The 19,298-nt window shown below is 27.8% G+C and overlaps 4 protein-coding genes across 16 annotated transcripts; 2 read left to right on the forward strand and 2 right to left on the reverse strand.

Annotated features, from left to right (window-relative positions):
- Nucleotides 1–393: 393 nt before the first annotated feature.
- On the forward strand, nucleotides 394–1,584 carry LOC130663117 (protein LZIC-like). Of its 2 annotated transcripts, none has more exons than XM_057462205.1 (3): nucleotides 394–547; nucleotides 873–1,012; nucleotides 1,084–1,584. In XM_057462205.1, the coding sequence occupies exons 2-3, from the start codon at nucleotides 915–917 to the stop codon at nucleotides 1,562–1,564; spliced, it is 579 nt and encodes a 192-aa protein (XP_057318188.1). In that variant the 5' UTR covers nucleotides 394–547; nucleotides 873–914; the 3' UTR covers nucleotides 1,565–1,584. The 2 variants fall into 2 exon arrangements, with proteins under 2 accessions (XP_057318188.1, XP_057318189.1); XM_057462206.1 differs by having other exon boundaries at nucleotides 404–547; nucleotides 892–1,012.
- Nucleotides 1,566–8,564, reverse strand: LOC130663113 (zinc finger MYND domain-containing protein 11). 8 transcript variants are annotated; one of them, XM_057462202.1, is made up of 8 exons: nucleotides 8,384–8,564; nucleotides 5,129–5,870; nucleotides 4,727–5,040; nucleotides 4,523–4,555; nucleotides 4,122–4,325; nucleotides 3,735–4,025; nucleotides 3,423–3,626; nucleotides 1,566–3,224 (listed from the first exon to the last, which is right to left on the reverse strand). In XM_057462202.1, exons 1-8 carry the CDS (start codon nucleotides 8,408–8,410, stop codon nucleotides 3,102–3,104), a joined length of 1,938 nt encoding a protein of 645 aa, XP_057318185.1. In that variant the 5' UTR covers nucleotides 8,411–8,564; the 3' UTR covers nucleotides 1,566–3,101. The 8 variants fall into 8 exon arrangements, with proteins under 8 accessions (XP_057318185.1, XP_057318177.1, XP_057318178.1 ...); XM_057462194.1 differs by having other exon boundaries at nucleotides 3,735–4,325; nucleotides 8,384–8,563; XM_057462195.1 differs by having other exon boundaries at nucleotides 3,423–3,608; nucleotides 3,735–4,325; nucleotides 8,384–8,562.
- Nucleotides 8,565–8,827: 263 nt separating this feature from the next.
- LOC130663781 (GPI transamidase component PIG-S) lies at nucleotides 8,828–19,275 on the forward strand. 2 transcript variants are annotated; one of them, XM_057463235.1, is made up of 8 exons: nucleotides 8,828–9,279; nucleotides 16,065–16,295; nucleotides 16,573–16,767; nucleotides 16,838–17,056; nucleotides 17,126–17,314; nucleotides 17,802–18,097; nucleotides 18,168–18,520; nucleotides 19,074–19,275. In XM_057463235.1, the coding sequence occupies exons 1-8, from the start codon at nucleotides 9,237–9,239 to the stop codon at nucleotides 19,171–19,173; spliced, it is 1,626 nt and encodes a 541-aa protein (XP_057319218.1). In that variant the 5' UTR covers nucleotides 8,828–9,236; the 3' UTR covers nucleotides 19,174–19,275. The 2 variants fall into 2 exon arrangements, with proteins under 2 accessions (XP_057319218.1, XP_057319220.1); XM_057463237.1 differs by lacking the exon at nucleotides 8,828–9,279 and adding an exon at nucleotides 15,075–15,206.
- On the reverse strand, nucleotides 10,341–14,910 carry LOC130663779 (protein I'm not dead yet). 4 transcript variants are annotated; one of them, XM_057463231.1, is made up of 9 exons: nucleotides 14,396–14,910; nucleotides 12,953–13,064; nucleotides 12,488–12,871; nucleotides 12,122–12,236; nucleotides 11,936–12,003; nucleotides 11,707–11,832; nucleotides 11,295–11,624; nucleotides 10,837–11,215; nucleotides 10,341–10,761 (listed from the first exon to the last, which is right to left on the reverse strand). In XM_057463231.1, exons 2-9 carry the CDS (start codon nucleotides 13,003–13,005, stop codon nucleotides 10,504–10,506), a joined length of 1,713 nt encoding a protein of 570 aa, XP_057319214.1. In that variant the 5' UTR covers nucleotides 13,006–13,064; nucleotides 14,396–14,910; the 3' UTR covers nucleotides 10,341–10,503. The 4 variants fall into 4 exon arrangements, with proteins under 4 accessions (XP_057319214.1, XP_057319217.1, XP_057319215.1 ...); XM_057463234.1 differs by having other exon boundaries at nucleotides 14,831–14,853; XM_057463232.1 differs by having other exon boundaries at nucleotides 14,822–14,841.
- Nucleotides 19,276–19,298: the final 23 nt, after the last annotated feature.

Here is a 19,298-nt window from a genome sequence, read left to right on the forward strand (position 1 = left end):
CAGCAGCGCGCGCTTAGTCTACATTTTGATTATACTGAAGTTAGCTGACGTCTAAGAACTTTTTATTTTTTTTAAACGATAAATTACAAAAAAAAAATATTTTGAAAAATTGCACTTTTAGTTTTTTGAATTCTCTATATGTGCATATTTTTATATTTTGTTTTGGGTAATTGACTTATTGATAAAAAAAATATATGAAAATTGATGGTCTGTTAACTTCAGGATCATTTTTGATGATACTGAAGTTAGCTGACGTCTAATAATTTGTGGATTTTTTTTTGAAACGATAAATTTAAAAAAAGGAGTTTTTAAAATAATTACACTTGTAGTTTTTTAAATTTTCTACAGGTGCATATTTTTATATTTTTTTGTCACTGATTTGGGGAAAAAAAAATTCAAAAATTGTCTGCAACTTCGGGGTCATTTTGTCGATCTCATGATTGCCAACTTAATAAAAAAAAAGTTTGTGTAAATAAGAATAATAAATTTACAAGTATTTATCTATACTCGAAAAAATAATAAATCATATTGGAATTAACTATTTGATGTATGTATTATTTATAAATATTTATGACAGTTACAATATCAAGTGGAAAAATTAAACTACGATTTAGTCCCGGTCAAAGTTTATTTTTGAAGTTATTTTATTTATTATTAACATCACGGACTTTTTTTATTGCTGGCATTCAATCATCAGGCCAAATATAATTGCAATTGTAGTTGTAATATTTGAATTTTTTTTACCGAAGCATCTGATTTTTTGTAGAATTGTCTTAAAATTTGTAATAAATTTGAACAGAAAATTGGTTTAATTTTTCCACTGATCTTTAAAAGATAAATAATTGAAAACATGAATATCATACTGATTACAGAATATTATTTATTGATAAGATTTTGATACTGATAACATCAGAATGAGTTACGGAAAAGATGAAACCAATGGTTTAAAAAAAAATCTAGAAGATCAATTAGAGCGATTGGTGCAGCAGTTAGAAGATTTAGAAGAATGCCGGTAAGAATTTTAAATATTTAAATTCAATTATAATTAATTAAAGTCTGGTTTATTTTTTTTTATTTTTATAGAGAAGATTTGGAGTTATCAGAGTATGAAGAAACTAAAAACGATACTATTGAGCAGTTGAAAGAACTAAATGATAGTCTTAGAAGAATAATATCCGGAGATATAACTCTAGTTGATGAGTTGGGGGCGATGCAATTGGCTACTCAGGCGGCAATTAGCGCAGCTTTTAAAACACCAGCTGTAATAAGGATGTTTGGTAAAAAAGAGCCAAAGCAACTGAGAGAGCGACTGTCATTAATTGAACGTGACGCTAAACTTGGGAAATTGAGTAAAGAAGCCAGTGACAGACAGAGAGTTGAAGTATTGACGGCGTTGAAGCACTTGGGTGAAACGTTAAGTCAATCTGAGTTGGAATTAATACAGAGACTTACACTCGATAATATTGACACGACAGATTTTGTTCAAGTTTCTGATTACGCTGAAAAAAGTCAAGTAGCTCGGGCTATCGTTAGTCAAGAAGTTGAAGATAATAAAAAAAATTAAATATCATTCATTTGTTTATTGTTATTAAATTAATTTTACATGATAATTTATAACAAACAAAATTGTTATTTATTTATTTATTAATTAATTAATCAATAATTTCTTTTTTTTTTTTATAAGATTTATACTCATAATTATAACGGTAATTTGATAAGATGAACAAAAAACGAGAAAATCAAAATAATAACTATTAAAATGATTAGTGTATTTACTACAATACCGTTCAAGTACACGCGCTTTAATTACATGTGTAATAAATGATATTTATTTTTAAATTTCTAAAAATAATAAAATAACATTTAATTATATATTTTTAAATTATAAATTACAAACAATTGATTGTTTTATCAATAATAAAATAAATGTGTGATATATTTTAGCACTGTAATTGCACTATAATTTTAAATTAATATAATTGTAAAGTAAACGTATGATTATAATTAAATTCATTTTCATTACGTTGATTTTAAATTATGAATAAAAATAAATTTGAAAAAACATAATTATTAAATCAACTTGAACTTCTACCCTGTATACCGATTGCAATAAAAAAAGTAAAACAGAAATTACTTGTCAACAATGGAAAGAAAAAAAAATAATTGCACTTGTTGTAAGTGTTAAATAATATAAAAATAATAATAATTTTTAAACTACAAGGCTGAACTAAATTACTCATATATATTTCTCTTAGTCCTTAACAGCTCTTCTATTTTTGGATAATCAATCAACACCTTTTTCTTTTCAATAACGATATATAATAAGAGATAATAATTCATTATTTTTATTTTTATATAATAAATATATTGCTAATGCGTTAATGATAAATATTTTTTTTTTGCTAACTTTTGATTCAAGCAAATGCTTCTATTATCTGTAGCAGAAAAAAACGCTACGTTATCTACAATAATTACTTTAATTAATTTAAGCCAATATAAATATTAGTTGTTGTTATCAACAAAAAATTAAATAATTTAAAATTTTCTTCTTTGTTTTGTGTGTATATATATTTATAGTGATCTAAATGTATTTGTTTAAATATTTTGATAATTTAAATAAAGAAAAAAAAGTTTTTAGTGGAAATTTTTTTCATAGATTTAAATATTTAACTAGTAATTTTTAAAAATGTTAAAACTAGATTAACATTAAATATACTTGTAATTTATAATAATAATAATAATAATAATAATAATAATAATAATAATAATAATAATGATAATTAATCATTTTGCTTATTCTATTAAGCATATTTTATATAATATGTAGTTATTAAATACATATACTATATGTATGATTTAATAATTTAATATTAATCAAAATTCTATGAAAAAAAAAAAAAACGGAAATTAAATAATGTTTGAAATTGAATAACCGCGTCTTTGACGCTGTCAGACTAGCCGAGTTGTCTAGGATCAATTGATCTTTGTTTCAATTTTTTTTTTTAAATAATAATTTATCTAAATTATTGGGTAGATTATGACTAAAAAAACTGACGGCCCAGTTTTTTTGTGATAATAGTATTTGTTTGACAATTGTAAAGCTAACGTTTACGCCGACAGACACGTTTGTGCTCTCGTTGCCAATGAACTTGCTGGCAATCAGTACTGCAATAAGCTGTGTTCCAACAGCAATGGTATATTGCTTCAGCTTCGCAATTGTAACACTGTAACACCGTGAATCAGTGATTAAGCATCAAGTTAAAAATAGTATAAATAGAGTGGCCAAGTCTAAGAATAATTATAATTAATTATACGTCATTAATACACTGTTACTTACTGCTGTCATTATTATTAGTAATTACTATTATTAAAAAAAAAAATATTAACATAAATAATAAATATTAATGATGTTGATATTTTACCCATTGCTTTTTCTTTATTTCAGAGATGACCTGTTGATGTTTCTCTGTTAGCTGTCGTAATTCTTTGGCATGCTCCGCCTGGAGTCGTTCCAACTCCCGACACTTGTCCAGCTCGAATTCCCGCCGCAATTTTTCTAAAGCTGGAGCTGTCGTAGGCTGTTCTGATGTCCTGCGCTCTCTTTTCATCTGGAAGCATATGACATACTACTCGAGTACTTTTATAGCAATTAATTAATCCTATTAATATCATGACCGATAATTATTATTTTTTTTTAGCCATAAATTTAATAGCAAACCTTAAAGACTAGTTACCTTTGCCGGAGCTGTTTCAGGCTGTACTTCCTCTGTTTGAACAAGTACACATTTGGATCTGGGCTCTTGTGAACTCGACGTGACCATGTCCTCCTGGGAGCCCTCTTTTTTTAACCCCTGTGGACACGTGCTGCTGGAGATCCTCAGCGGCGGCTCGTCATCAATAGCGACCGGAAGAAATGGGACTTGTCGTTCCTCGCTGGTGCTTCTGCTGCCGTCGTTGACGTCTGGTTTCTCCTCCGGTCCTCCGTCGCCTTCCCCGTTGGCACTCTCCGACTTTTCCTGATTAAGCTGTATCTCGGAATTTCCATCCGACATCAACCTCTCTACTCTCACTCTCAAGTCTTTTATAAGTTTGACGGGAGACGCGCCGTTCGGCGGTGCTACCTGTGATCCTTGTGATGATTCCGATGACTCCTGGTTCCGTCGCATCTTCGATGGCTTTGGACCCTCGATGTCGTCAGCAGCTGCCGCACTGTTGCTGGTGTTGTTATTGTGAGTTACCGATTGACTCTTGCCGAGCTTTCCAAGTAAATTCTGGTGGTGCTTCAACTCCTCGAACGCCCGGTTCCACGCAGTTGATCTTTTTATCTGCATAATAGTTATTTATATCAAATAATTTACTTAAATAAAAAAATTATTATTAAATAAATAATTTATTGCTGTAGCGTAATTAATTAAATAAATAAATAAAATTTATCAACACCCATTTCTATTGATTTAAAATTTTTGGCAGCATATCCATTAATTTTATCAGGATTAACATTCCCCTGATTTTATATGCATACCTTCATCTCTTTCCACTTTCCCTTTTCCGACGGCTGTGTGCAATAATTAACTGTTAGCTTTTTTTTACACAAGTCAAAATAACATTTAAACAATCGCATTACAATTAATAATCTTTTAATTGCTTTACAAATATTTTAGTTTTAAAATAACCGCAGTAATTGATAATTGTTAATATAAAATTGATAATAAATTTTTTTTATTACCTGTAAACTTTGTAAACTAGAAGTAATAGAGCGTATAAAAACTTTTTCAATATTAGCTCTCATGTGATGTCCACCGAAAAATCTCACGTCATAAATATTGTCTTTAATCTCCATTACTTTTGCCGGCCAGTACGGGTACCCCTTTTGTTTAGCATAAACCAGCTGATGAGGTGGATTGCACGGTATACAGAACCACATTTTTTCAGATTTTTCATTTGATATTCTGTAGCAGTCTGCACACCGGCGAATTTCTTTCAAGTCGTAGCAACAATCTTGGTACATTATTCTGCCCATTTCCCCTACCACAGAAGTCTCTAGAAATTTTAATTTAATAAAAGCATATGAGAAAATAAAAGTGAGTAATTGATAAAAAATTGTCTTAAAAGAAGGATCGATTAATACCTCCATGATAAACAATAATATTATGTAATATATTATGTGCATCTGCCTGAAACTCAGCGAGATTTTTGTACTCGTTTCTCTTGGTCTTCGCTTCCATGATAGCAAGATCCATGTGATTTTTAATTAAAATCCCCGGGCGCCACGAATCTTCGCCTTCGCTGACCCACGTTGGCCCGGACAAACCACCAGTTGGTTTTTCAATAACCGAACTGTCTGGCACAATGGTCCTATTTGTTATCTCCGGAGGTAATTTAGCTTTAAGATGACCGCACGTGAATCCCAGTATATGATTAAGTGCCTTTATATCATGATAAGTATCGATATTTATTTGCTCACAAAACTGGCAAATTTTTTTATCAGAATTACTCGGAGTGTGGCATCTTGGGTGATAAACACGGAAGCACGACTGACAGGTCTCTACGAGCCCAGCTCTTTGACATTTGAAGCAGTACCAGTCATGGCCATCGGTCTCCATAGGGTCCAGTGGCAATCGGTAGCTTTCTTGGTCGAGTCCACCCTTGGATTGGGTTTTTTTGAGGAAGACTAAGCCATCTTCAACGGCTTTATTCAATTCCTCTTGGGCTGACAGCTCAGTCATGTTATAAACACGAGCAAAGTGACGAACTATCCGATCGTTGCTCGGTAAACTTCTTTGGTGAACAGTTATTTTTATTGCGTCCCATATTCTCTGGGTTGGTCCAGGATCCGTTCGTCGTCTTACAGACATAGTTGTGATATTTATCTAAAATAAAAACCTATTATTGATTTTACTTTTTAAAAAATAATCAAACCCGTATTACAAAACCGAAAATAATTATCCCGTTACGAATGATAAAGATATTGGCCCTCATACTGCACCCGCATTACAATAAATACTCTTTTGATGCAAAAATATATTTCAGTATTAGTTATTAATTCTACTTAAAAGCAACCGGATTAAATTTAACGCGAAAATGGAATCCAATTTACTAACAACCATCGGAATTATTTTAATATCATCGAGTTTTATTTCACTGATACTTTTACTTAGAAAAAATATAAAACAATGTGTCAAGTCATTTATTTTTATTTTGATTTTATCGGATATATTGAGTAATATTTTCATAGGAGTTATATTACTGGCAAAGCAAAAAAATCAAACTCATTTAAATGAACAAGAGACTGAAAGTGGAATATTACGTGATAATAATGATGATAAAAATGAAAACGAATATAATAATTATTTACTGATCAACAAGTGTGATTTTAAAAGTCTGTTAATGAACTACGCCGTATTCCTAGTACCGTTTGTAAATAATTTTATGTCATTACTCACTAAATCGTTTTATTGTAATTACAACATTGAGTGTATTAAAAAAAAGTACAAACAATTGATACTATCGAAATTAATATCAGCAGATTTATCGAGTGTTGAAAGACGTAGATCAAGATTGCCGTTCTTTAAATACTTTAATAATAATAACAACAACAATAATATATTTACAATAATTAGTGTCATCAGTCAGTGGATCGTACCAATTTTATCAATGATGATTTTATATTTAACTGGATATCAAAATATTACTACTGATATAAGATCATACGACTTAACTTGCATTCATATGACAAATTTCCCATTTGATAATTGTTATAATAATAATAATAATAATAATAATAATAATAATAATAGTAATAGTAATAAATTAGAAGAAGAGTTGAATCCATTAGAGGAAATGGATTCAATGTACGACATCAGTATGATGAATTCTACTGACTATTTATTACCAGACAATAAATTACATGCAATTGAATCTGTTGCATCAAATGGATCAGAAACAAATGAAATAATAATTAAAATCCAAGAAATAGTTAAATCAGCTTTGAATAATTCAGAGTCAATTCCCGACTGGTATTTTTCGAGTCCTTTTAAAAAATTAAATTTCACTGGCTCTCGATTAACTAATGGGAGAAAAGTAGACATAGATTACATGTTTGAAGATGAAATAGAATCAGCATGTATGGGTGATAACAAATGTTTCATATCACCGAATGTGTTGAAAATGAATATGATAATTGTCATATTTATAGTTTACTTTGGATCAATATTACTATCAACAGTTTACTGTATAAAAAGTAATTACATCTGTTCTAATATAAAACAACAATTAATAACCGTGGAGTCGATGGATAAAATGACAGATGATAAATCCGCCGAATCAAATGTCAAAGATAAAAAATTAAATGACCAAGGCGATGGTAGCAGTGATTCTATTAAATGGATAAATAGTAATATTGATTTAAAATCATCTGCAGGAGTCGTCAAAGAGGAAACAAGTGAAATTGAAAAAATTATTTATATTTCTATCATGTCTTTATTACTCGCGGTGTTATTATGGACACCAGTCTTCATGCAACTGATTGCTAAAATATTTATGTGCATGGAGATGTCATACTGGTCAATGAATATTTTTTATTTTGCAGCCATGGGTTATGGTGTGATAAGAAATTTTCTAGATGTCGATATGGTTAAAACTAAAGGAATTGTGCCACAAGTACTTAGTGATTCATGCTGATTATAAAATTATAATTAAATTTTTAAAAAAATCAATGAAAATGATGAATAAATAATTATTTAAAATAAATAAATATAAGTAATTATTATACCTACTAAAATTAACAACAACTACAACTTGATATTACGAATATTAATATAAAATATTAAGTATATATTAAATATTTAAACATGGCCATCGATGAGGTTCAAAAGCCAATACCTATTAAGTTGCAAGGCCGTATGTAGACTTAAAGTATGCTCGTTTTCTTATCTTTAATAAAATAAATATATTATTTTGAATAGCAAAGTTAATTTATAGCCGCCCGAGTTATTTATCCGATCGTACCTTCAACGTAACAATGACAGCGTAATTTAATAATAAATATAAATATAAACAATGATGATATTTATAGTAACAATAATAATAAAAATAATAATTTTATAAAGAAAAATAACAAAATTAAATTAAATTACTTGATAAGTATAAGATATTGGAAAAAAACCATCAGTCCATTTTTTTATTTTTAATTATTTTCAGCGGAGGTTTAATTATGACTATGATTTAATTATCAGTTAATTTGTTAAAATTATTTTATTCACAGTCACAGAGCCGTACGATGAGAGCTTTTTTTTTTTAGGAACAATATTATATATGATATGACGAGATGGTATATAGCTTATATTTTTTTTCGCCGCCGTACCGACGTGCACTTACTACTTACATGTACTTTGTACAAACCCATACACATATAATATATATGGGTATGTATATCTATATATTCACTCCATAAATTGTTGTACTATACATACACATACATAAATATATATACCATATACCACATAGGTATATTTATAATAAATATACTCCGTATGTACGTATTCACATATTACAGATCCCTCTACTTGTAATAAAATTCACGTCTATTATAAACGTAACTTTAAATTATGCGCGCGCAACCAATAATGTATTTATATTTTTATTTTTATAAATAAACCAATAAAATAAAAATTGTTATGAAAATTGTAATCGATTCTATGAATTTTTATAAAATAAATTTGTAGCTTTTTTTTTCTGAGCGGGAGTTATTTTTTTTTTTACCTTTCGTTTAATTAATTGTGGGAAAGTTAATTATTTTAAATGACTTATTTAATAAGTGGTAAAAGTAATAGTTGATATTATAATAGTGATATTTAATGATATATTTTAAGAAAATAGATATCTGGATTTTTTGAAGGGCAGATTTGAATTTCGCGCGGTTTTTTGAATTGAGGTTAGGGAGGATAGATGTCAAAAAAAACGATTGAATGCTTTTGGTAGTTTGTAAATAAAGTTGTAGTGGAAATTATGGGTAATTAAGATAATATTTTAGGAGTAATTAGAAAAAATATTTTAATTTGAGTGATTGGTTATTCAATTGTGAATAAACGGCAATTTAAAATTTAAAAGTATAGGTTAGAGATTTAATCAAAATAAAGTGTCACAATTAATAATATTAGTCGGTGTGTGATTAGTGTTGATAAATTTTACATATTTTTGAATAAAAAGTGTCATTGTTTATTTAAGTAATTAATACTATGGCTCCAGATGTACAGAGTGTTGATGACATTGATTTTGATGGTAAGTTAATACAAATACTACTACAATCTTTTTAATTTAAAAAACAGTTTTCTTTTTTTGGTAAAAAAACAACGAGTATAAGGTAAAGGTCCCAACTATTGATCCTATAAGATATATAAAATGTTATAAATGATTTATTATATTTAAAATCAATAAGAAATATATTTTTTAAATCCACTCGTTTGATGCTTCAATTAATTTAATTATTTTTATTAATTAAAAAAATTTTCTAATGATTTTAGAGAATTTTATATGATCCTGAAGTTAACAGACAATTTACAATTTTTGGATTTTATTTTTTCAACTAATAAATTAGAAAAAAAAAATAAATAAAAAAATGCACATGTAGAAAAATAAACTCGATGAGTGCATTTTTTTCAAATATTTTTTTTTTTATAAATTATCGTTTTAGAAAATTCCAAAAATTATTTGACGTTCGCTAACTTATGATCCTGGAGATAGCAGACATTTAAAAATTTTTGAATTTTTGTTTTTCAACAAATCAATTGCAAAAAAATAAAATAAAAATATGCACATGTAGAAAATTTAAAAAACTACAGGTGCAATTTTTTCAAATATTTTTTTTTTATGGTTTATCGTCTAAAAAAATATCCAAAAATTATTAGATGTCTGCTAACTTTAGTATCATGAATTTTATTTCTCTCAAACGTATCAAATTTTTATGATACTGAAGTTAGCAGACGTCTAATAATTTTTGGATTTTTTTTTAGACGATAAACCATAAAAAAAAATATTTGAAAAAATTGCACCTGTAGTTTTTAAAATTTTCTACATAAGCATATTTTTCTTTTATTTTTTTTTCAATTGATTTGTTGAAAAACAAAAATTCAAAAATTTTTAAATGTCTGCTAACTTCAGGATCATAAATTTTTTGCTTCTAATCTTTTGTATAAACAAAACTACGTTATTTTTCTAGGGTTCAAAATATTTGTAATTTTAAAAATTTTTAAGGAATTTGAGTAAATAATAAAATAAAGTATCGATAATTGTAACCCTGTAAATAATTTACTCAAGAGTAAACTGGACATAAATTGTTATCTAGATTAAAAATAAGTAAACAAGTGTCTGATTGATAAGGAGACAATGATTAGGAGTAATAAATTTTTTTCAACAAAAATATAATTATCGAGATTGATGTACATTATTTATGAATATTATGTCAGTGCATTAGATATTAATTAATACTTTTAGGGAAAGAAAATATTATTTTGTATGAGCCCATGAAGGGAATTCATGTAAATCAAATACATAAACACCCCACGTACTCCATGACAAACATGTGATTATTAGAGTTATCAATGATGGACCTATTCCAGCGATAATAAAGTCTTTAGTTCTGATGTGCCCAGCGGCACTGACAATTGCATTTGGTGGTGTACCGACTGGCAAGTGGAATGAAAACGAGCAGCACAGAGCAACTGGCAGCATCATGTACAGCGGGTGAACTTTCATCGAGACACACTGAAAAAATAAAAGTTATTATTGATCTATAACCCAACGTTTGAATAAGTATTGGATATGCATTAGTATTCATACCATTTCAGCTAAAACCGGAACAATGATATTGGCAACCGCGACATTGGCTGTCAATTCCGTGACTATTTCAGCAAACAAGCAAACAATAAATAACGTAATTAATGGATCAACATTTTTTAGATGTCCGAGTTTGTCTCCAAGCATTTTAGATAGTCCCGTGTCTTTACTGCCAATAGCGATAGCAAATCCACCACCAAGAACAAAAATCAAACTCCAGTGCATTTTTTGATGGATAGTTTTCCAGTCAATTAATGCAGATGATGGTTTTGTCGGTCGTTTACTCGGATCTTTGTCAAACGCCCGAAGAAAGTCTAGTTTTGACGGTATTATAAATAGTAAAATAATTATTCCAACAACGGCCGTTGAGTCTTTGATTGGTCTGAAAAAAAAAGTCTTAATGATTTAAGAAACGAAAAAAAATAAATGTATAATGAGTATTAACATTTGAATGAACTAACAGGTCTGTAATGTAAGTAGGCCAGCCTCGCACGAATCCAGGTTTTCTAAAGAACCAAAGGAGAACAACTAAAAGAAAAAGAAAACCGACGATGGATTCATACCACGTAACAGGCCCAAGATCTCTGTATCTTTTATCAATAACTGCTTTAGCAACTTTTTCGCCTTCCTCGCCGATATTTATGGCACGTGCGTCTTCACTCTTTGGCCTAAAAAGTCCCATGTACATAACTTGAAGCCAAAGCCACGTGAAGAAGCCCATAATTAGCATCGGTGGCACGGAATAAAACATCCAAGAAGCGAAATTTATTCCCGGACCATCGCTGAATCGTCTGACAGATTAAAAAAAAAAGCTAAACTACAATTACCGTCGTTTTAATTGCTGTCAATTAAATTAATTTAAATAATATTTACTCTTCGTATAATCCTTTCAGGGTTAAATTAACCCCACTTCCAACGATGGTACCAATCCCACCAATACTAGACGCATACGATGCCGACAAATAATACACCATTGTACTGCGTGTTGGTTTTTTTGATCTAAAAATATTTTAAATAATTAATTGCAGATATGTATCTGATACACAAAAGAATAAAATAATAACGGAGTTGTTATGCTACGATTGTTTTAATTGTAACAAACCTTTCATCATGATTTGCTGATTGATTAATAGACGTATCATCAAACACAAACATGTCACCGAGACCTTGCTGCACATGTAATGTATACACAATATATTATTAACAAGTAATAAATAATAAATTTAAATAAATGAAGTTGACAATATTTACAACTGTGATATAATAATATAACAATGGATTTTATTACCGCTTCTAATTCAACGAGAACTGTTTCAATAATAGGAATCATCATAGCTGTAGCGGCAGTATTTGAAATCCACATTGAAATGAACATCGTCACGTAAAAAAGACCAAGACTTAATCTAATAATAAATAAATAAATAATTTATCTTCATTTTTTGATAATATTAAAAAAAAATGATTCTGAAGTTAACCGACGTCCAGTAATTTTTGAATTTTTTTTAAAGCGATAAAATTATTCAAAAAAATTTCATCTAGTTTTTAAAATTTTCTACATGTGCATTTTTTTTTTTTTTTTTTAATAGATTTGTTAAAAAAAAATCAGAAAATTATAATTCGTCTGTTAACTTCAGGATCGTAAAAATATTCGTACTTCCGATGGCTGCAGCCGATAAGTTTAATGATAAGTAATGCAACTCGCATATGTAATCCTGAATTTTCAATTACGACAGCTATAATCAGGCTGCCCAAAAACATTATTGTCGTATCATTAATATAAGCATCGCATGTATGACTCGTGTCCAGAATCCCCATCAGCGGATAGAGGACTATTGGTATCATTCCTGTTATTGGCAATGGTAAACTTTCAGTGACCCAGTACATGGCCATTATCGCAACGACATACAAACATTTGTACATTTTTTCATTGTTTATTATTACCAAGGGCAGGAGTATCAGTGGCCATAGTAATAAAATAAACGTCTTCCAATAAAGACAAATAAATCTTAGCAACAGCCTCAAGCAGCCATCTTTCTTCCTACATGATAAATAAAATAAATTAATAAATAAATGTTATCTACATTTAATTAGTTAATTAATTACATTTGTTTTTACTCACTCTGTAGCATCATCTTCTACTTTTACAACAGTATCGTCTGTTTGAGAAACCATTTTGATCCTTATCACTTGTTAGAGTACTAAATTTTTTTATTCTTCAACATTACATATCACTGAAATATATTAAATTATAATTATTATTAAAAAAATACATTTATAAAAAAAAAAATATTTACGTTTTGTTAAAACTATAATTGTTAACTCATAAAAATTAACTTTTCTAATCATATCTAAACATCGACAGCACTAAAATATGAGATAACAGTTATTCAAAATATGAGTGTGAATATAGCAGACATGAGACTATAAATTTTAAATAAATAAATTCAAATCAAATAATAAAATTTTAAAAAATGCGCGTATTGATTTCTCGATTATTGAAATACGCATTTTATTTATTTTTTCCAAAATTTAAAAATTGATAATTGTCAGCTACATTCGCACTCATATTCAAAATATCCTGAAGTTGGAAGACAATTGACAATTTTCGGTTTTTTTTCAACAAATTAATTACAAATAAAAACAACTATAGGTGCAATTTTTTGAAATATTTTTAGTTTCATAATTTATTGTTTCTAAAAAAATCAAAAAATTACGTCGGCTAACTTGAGTATCGTATTCAAATGATATGAGTGAGAATGTAGCAGACATGAGACAATTTATAAATTTGAAATAATGAAATTTAAAAAAATGCGCGTGCTGGTTTTTCATTGATCTAAAGACGGATTTTAAAATTTTTATTCTCTTGCTATTTTATTTATTGATTCAAAAATTTAAAAAATTCCCACTTGTCAATTACATTCACAGTCATTCAAAATATGAGTATAAATCTAGCAGACATAAGACTATTTTTAAAATACATATAAAAAAATTAAAGAATTAAGTTGATAAAATAAAAAAAATGCATGTACTGATTGTAGAATTTTTTGAAAGTCCATTTCTTAATTTTTTTGTTTAAAAAATTTCATTTTATTATTTAAAAATTTAAAAAATTGTCAGATGTCCGCCAACTTTACTGTCATATTCAAAATTTTATTTTTTATCAATTATTATTTATATATTTATATTAAATTTATATATTAAAGTAACTAGAATTCAATTTCAACATCGTGCTACATTGACAAGAGTAAGTGCAGCTGGCATTTTATCCAGCGATAGCTTCAATTGACACGTTAACCCGTCACATTAACGAGAATTTTCACCATGTTCACTTTTTTATTTTATAATTTTACATAGCTCAGTTTACTCATAACAATTGTAATGGCCATGATGATAAATACCAACCGAATAGTTTCATTTATATCAAACAATTCCTCAAAACATTAATTACACTCTTCCTTATCCTACAGATAAATTCAAAATTCAAATTCTTCAAAAATTTTAACTTAATTATTATCAAATATCCACTACATATTATTATATTTATCATTCAAACGAAACTCACCTTCCGGTTAAAAAAATTATTATTATTTTTCATCAATTATTTTATTCAAATAAAGTTTTATTTTTTTTTGGAGTTACACCAGCATTTAAACGTACGAAGAAACAAACAATGAACACGTGTTTATTTAGAAAACAATTCTTATATATACTAATTTATCAACTTGTTTAATTTATTTATTATTTATCCGATCAATAATTATAAATTAAAATAATCGTTTATTAAAATTCAAACTGCGGTTATTTATTACACAAAAAAAAAACACTTGAATATTAATTTTATTTATAAAATAAATAGTATTTATAATAATCACTAATCACAAATTAGAAATAAATATTTAAAAGATAACAAATAAAATAAAATAAAATAATAAATTTATAAACCTAAGGGTTAATTAATTTTAAATTATAATTTAAAAAAAAAATGTACAGTATGCACATGAACTTATGACCGGTGCAGGAATTAGAGAACTGAAGACCCTCAGCGTTTGGGTTCTGGTTATGGACTGCAACGGGTTGTAGTTTGTTTCAACTTTTCCCCCTTCTTTTATCACCCTATTCATTGTCATGGGTTTTTCATCATACTTCTTTTAGCAAGTTTAAGAAGCGCTGTTGTGACGTCGTCGTTATTGCCACGAGTTTAAAAATACTTCTCGTACCTACATCTATATCTTTATTTTAACAAAATTTTATTTATGTTTATATATAAAATATAAAAAAAAATTATTTAAGATTTAATATCCACACTTATTGATAAATTTTTTTCTTTAAATTAACGTTATCTTCATAGTAAATAGATATCTTAATGCCTCCAGGTAAAATGTTATTACTAAAACATAATTTAATTTTTTTTTTATCACTGCTCATATAATGACGACAAGTAAAAATTAAATTTTTGATACTCATTGTAATATGTAATAGAATTACTAACGTCTTTGTACTGTTTATTCATGAAGAAACTTTAATTTATGATGAGACTATTAAGTTTTTTTTTTTAAGCTATAATTTTTTTGTAGATAAAAAAAAATAAATATATATATGTACATTTTTATTTAAATAAAATGGATGAATGTGAAGGTTTAAAAATAATACGGATTTTTTATAAATAAATTTGTGTTTTTTAAAAAATATCAATGATATATAAATAACGAAAATAATTTATAAATAAAAATTACTTTAGTATTAAATTTAAATATAAATAATTATGAGTGTGAATGTAGCAGACATCAGACAAATTTAAAATTATTAATAAATAGAGTAAATAATTAATAAAATTAAATTTTAAAAAAATGCGCATTTCAAAAATTTTGAAATTAATAAGTGCATTTTTTGTAAATATTATTTTTTAAATTATTTACTCTATTTATTTATAATTTTAAATTTGTCGGATCTTTGCTACATTCACTCTCATAAATAATACGATACTGAAGTTAGTCGACGTCTAATAATTTTAAAATTTTTTTCAAAGCAATAAATTAGAAAAAAAATATTTTAAAAAATTGCACTGATAGTTTTTTAAATTTCCTACATGTGCATATTTTTACTTTTTTTTTTGTAATTGATTTTTTTTTTTAAATCTGAAAACTTCTAAACGTCAATTTTAGGATCATAATAATTGTTTATATTTTTAAAAAAGTTGTAAGTAATAAATAATTTATTATTTTATGTTTTAGAAAAATATCGGCTGTATGCAAGTATATCATTTGCATTTTTATTACTCGGAATTGGAGTACCTCTATGGTGGCATACAACAGCAGTACCACGTGTTACCCTCCCGTACTCTGGGATAGCGGAATTATCAAATTTGAATATTAAAATCCGCGGTAATATTTTAGTCGCAACAACATCTGAAGAACGCGCGCAATTTATAACAAACCAAATTAGAACGGCATTTGAAAATTCAAGTAAGGACAAATGAATAATTTAATTACCGTTAAAAAAATTTTAATGTATATAAAAATTTCCCACGCGCAGTATTAGATAATATATGTTGTTGATATTAATCACTACAATGTTTTAAAAAATGTTGATACGATGATTAAATAAAACAATCGAGATATTAATCTAATGCGCAGATACATTTTAATTATTAGTAATTCATATACTAGATTATGTAATATTAATAAATTAAATGAATATATATTTCATAATATGTATAATATAATAAATTTATAATTTTAGCATTGTACAGCCTCAAAGTGTCATTTGAAGTAATATCAAAGAATCTTGTAAATTCTGCCTTCACGCAGTATGACCATGAAAAAATCGCGCGTACATTTGACATTGGAATTGGTGATTTATTATTTCTCGAAGCGCCGAATTTAAATGAAATAATTGTGGGCCACCATCGAGCTATTTTTTTTCCAACGCAAACAGGTAAATTGATATTAATATGTATCGATATGACAATTAGGCATCGAGATTAAATATTTAAATATTTTTTTAGATGGATCTAAACTGGTACACTTACTGTCCCACATGATTCTTAGAGACGAATCATTGATTCTAACAAGAAACGCAATGACAGACCCAACAAAATACAGTTTAGATGAAGAAAATCGTCGCAGATTTCCACCAAGTTCAACTTACGATATATTGCTTACGGTTGTTAATCCAAATCCTGATAAATTATCGATTAAATGGAACTTGTCAAATATAACTAGAGGTATTTTATATATATGTTTATATTTAAATTAATTTTTTAAATAATTTAAACTATGGTATTTATTTTTAGATTATCTGGAGCCATTTTTAGACCAACTGTCAGTCATAGCAAATTTTTCAGTTAAATCACAATGGCTGTACTTAATGCCACTGGATATAACACCAAAACAAATTCCCGATAGTAGTGAACTAGGAAGACATTATGCTTTATCGGAAAGTATTTTACCACAATTGATAACGCCGTTGGAAAAAAAATTAGGTATAATATACATGGTATAAAATAAAAATGTGACAGTTTCGTATCGCGACTGGTCATGTCATTAGCTATCAATTATCTTGTTTTAAAAATACTACTTCCGGGTAAATATAAAAATCTAGAATTTAAAATTCTTTGGGATTTTTATTTCCACAAAAGACAGATCATTTTCCATGTATGCTAGTAAGTTACGCTACAGTTTCATTCCGCGTACGGTTCTCTCCTCAGTAAAGCTATTGGACGTATCCTTCCTCAGACTGTCCGTATATTTACAAATACCAGACATAAAAAGTGTAGCTATTTTTACTTCTCTGCTGTCTTTCTCAGCGGCTAGGAAAATTATTTTCATTTACATTTACATTTTTTATAGCGCATCAAATATTTTAAGACATGTGACCAGACATCATTCCAAACAACTACCGAAAAAAAAATACAATAATAAATTATCTGAGCAATGAAATATTAATAATTTTAATAAATTATGTTTCAGCTTCACAAGTGAGTTTGCATCCTTGTATAAATCTTGTTATGTACACAGTTCCTTGTGATCAATCGCCTCTGTATATTTATACTAAAAGCGGACATAAATCAAACTCTGTAAATAATGTCAAAGCTTTTTTATCTCCAAGATGGGGTGGTGTAGTTATTTCAAACTCGCCAACTGATGTTTGCAAACAAGTACTTGAAAAAAATGACGACAAACCTGTTGAAGTTGTTCCAAATGCCGTTACAATAATGGGTGTCTTTTTATCACAGCTGAGACTCCTGTTGGGAATTCCCGAGCCTGTAAGTTTTGTTGACTACCATATAAATTTTTCCATTGATTAGTTTTTTTAATTTTATTTATCATTCATAGAATTATAAAATTTCCGGTGTGACGGTCACACCCACACCTGGAGAATCAATTCTCCGAGATTGGGAATTCGACTTACTTTTGCGTGTTCGTGCTATCGAACAACTGACATCAGCAAAACTTACTTTACAATCGTTGGCGCAACTTCTTGAGGAAATTAGCAATATTGTTATTACTGAAACTGTCGGAAATAGAATTAAGTCAGCCCTTGACCTGATTCATCAGTCAGCGGAAAAATTACTGGATGGAGAACTGATGGAAGGTTTTTCTTTGAGCAAAGAATCTTTTGTTACCGCGGAAATGGCTTTTACAGATCCCTCATTATTAGCACTTTTATATTTTCCTGATGATCAAAAGTAAGTAATATTTTAATTTGTAATAATAAACCCCGTGTAAAAAAATTATTGTTCACAATGAATTTAAATATAAATTTAATCTCGAAACTCAGATCGTGACACAAATATGACTTTTATCATGAATTTGTATCAAGAACTTTAATCACGTCAAAATTATGACAGTAAAATTTAAATCCAAGTGATCCGAAGTTCATTCACTAAATTAATTTTATAACCGAAACTGATTTACGTAAATCAAGTACTTGATAGAAGAAGTTTATTGGTAATTTCTGAATCGATAAATTTGACAAAAGATTTAATTCAGTAAAAATTCAGTCAAGTTTCTATCGAAGTCATCTCAAGTCCAATTCAAAGACGTAATAAATTAATTTTATAATTGGTACTGATTTACTAGACTAAAAGTTGGAGTGAATTCATGATGAAAGTCATATTTTTGTCACGTTCTGAGTTTCGTCATGAAATTCAGATCTAAATTAATTATGAACGAAAATTTTTTTTACACGGGACGTCAGTAAAAAAAATATCATTACTCACTGATTATATTTTTAACCAGGTATGCAGTATATATTCCATTATTTTTACCAGTAATGATTCCAGTATTATTATCATTGAAAAATATATCCCGGTATTTTTTAAATAAAAACAATTCTTAATGTACTAGATGATTAATTTATCATTTAATAAATTTATTTATGGTAAGTTTTTTCACATTTTTGTAATTGAAAAAAATATAAATAAATAATATATACTTAAAATTAATATTTTATAAAATTCATTC

The sequence above is a fragment of the Microplitis mediator genome, chromosome 2, assembly GCF_029852145.1.
Source record: "Microplitis mediator isolate UGA2020A chromosome 2, iyMicMedi2.1, whole genome shotgun sequence".
In the NCBI taxonomy this organism is placed as follows: Eukaryota; Metazoa; Arthropoda; class Insecta; order Hymenoptera; family Braconidae; genus Microplitis; species Microplitis mediator.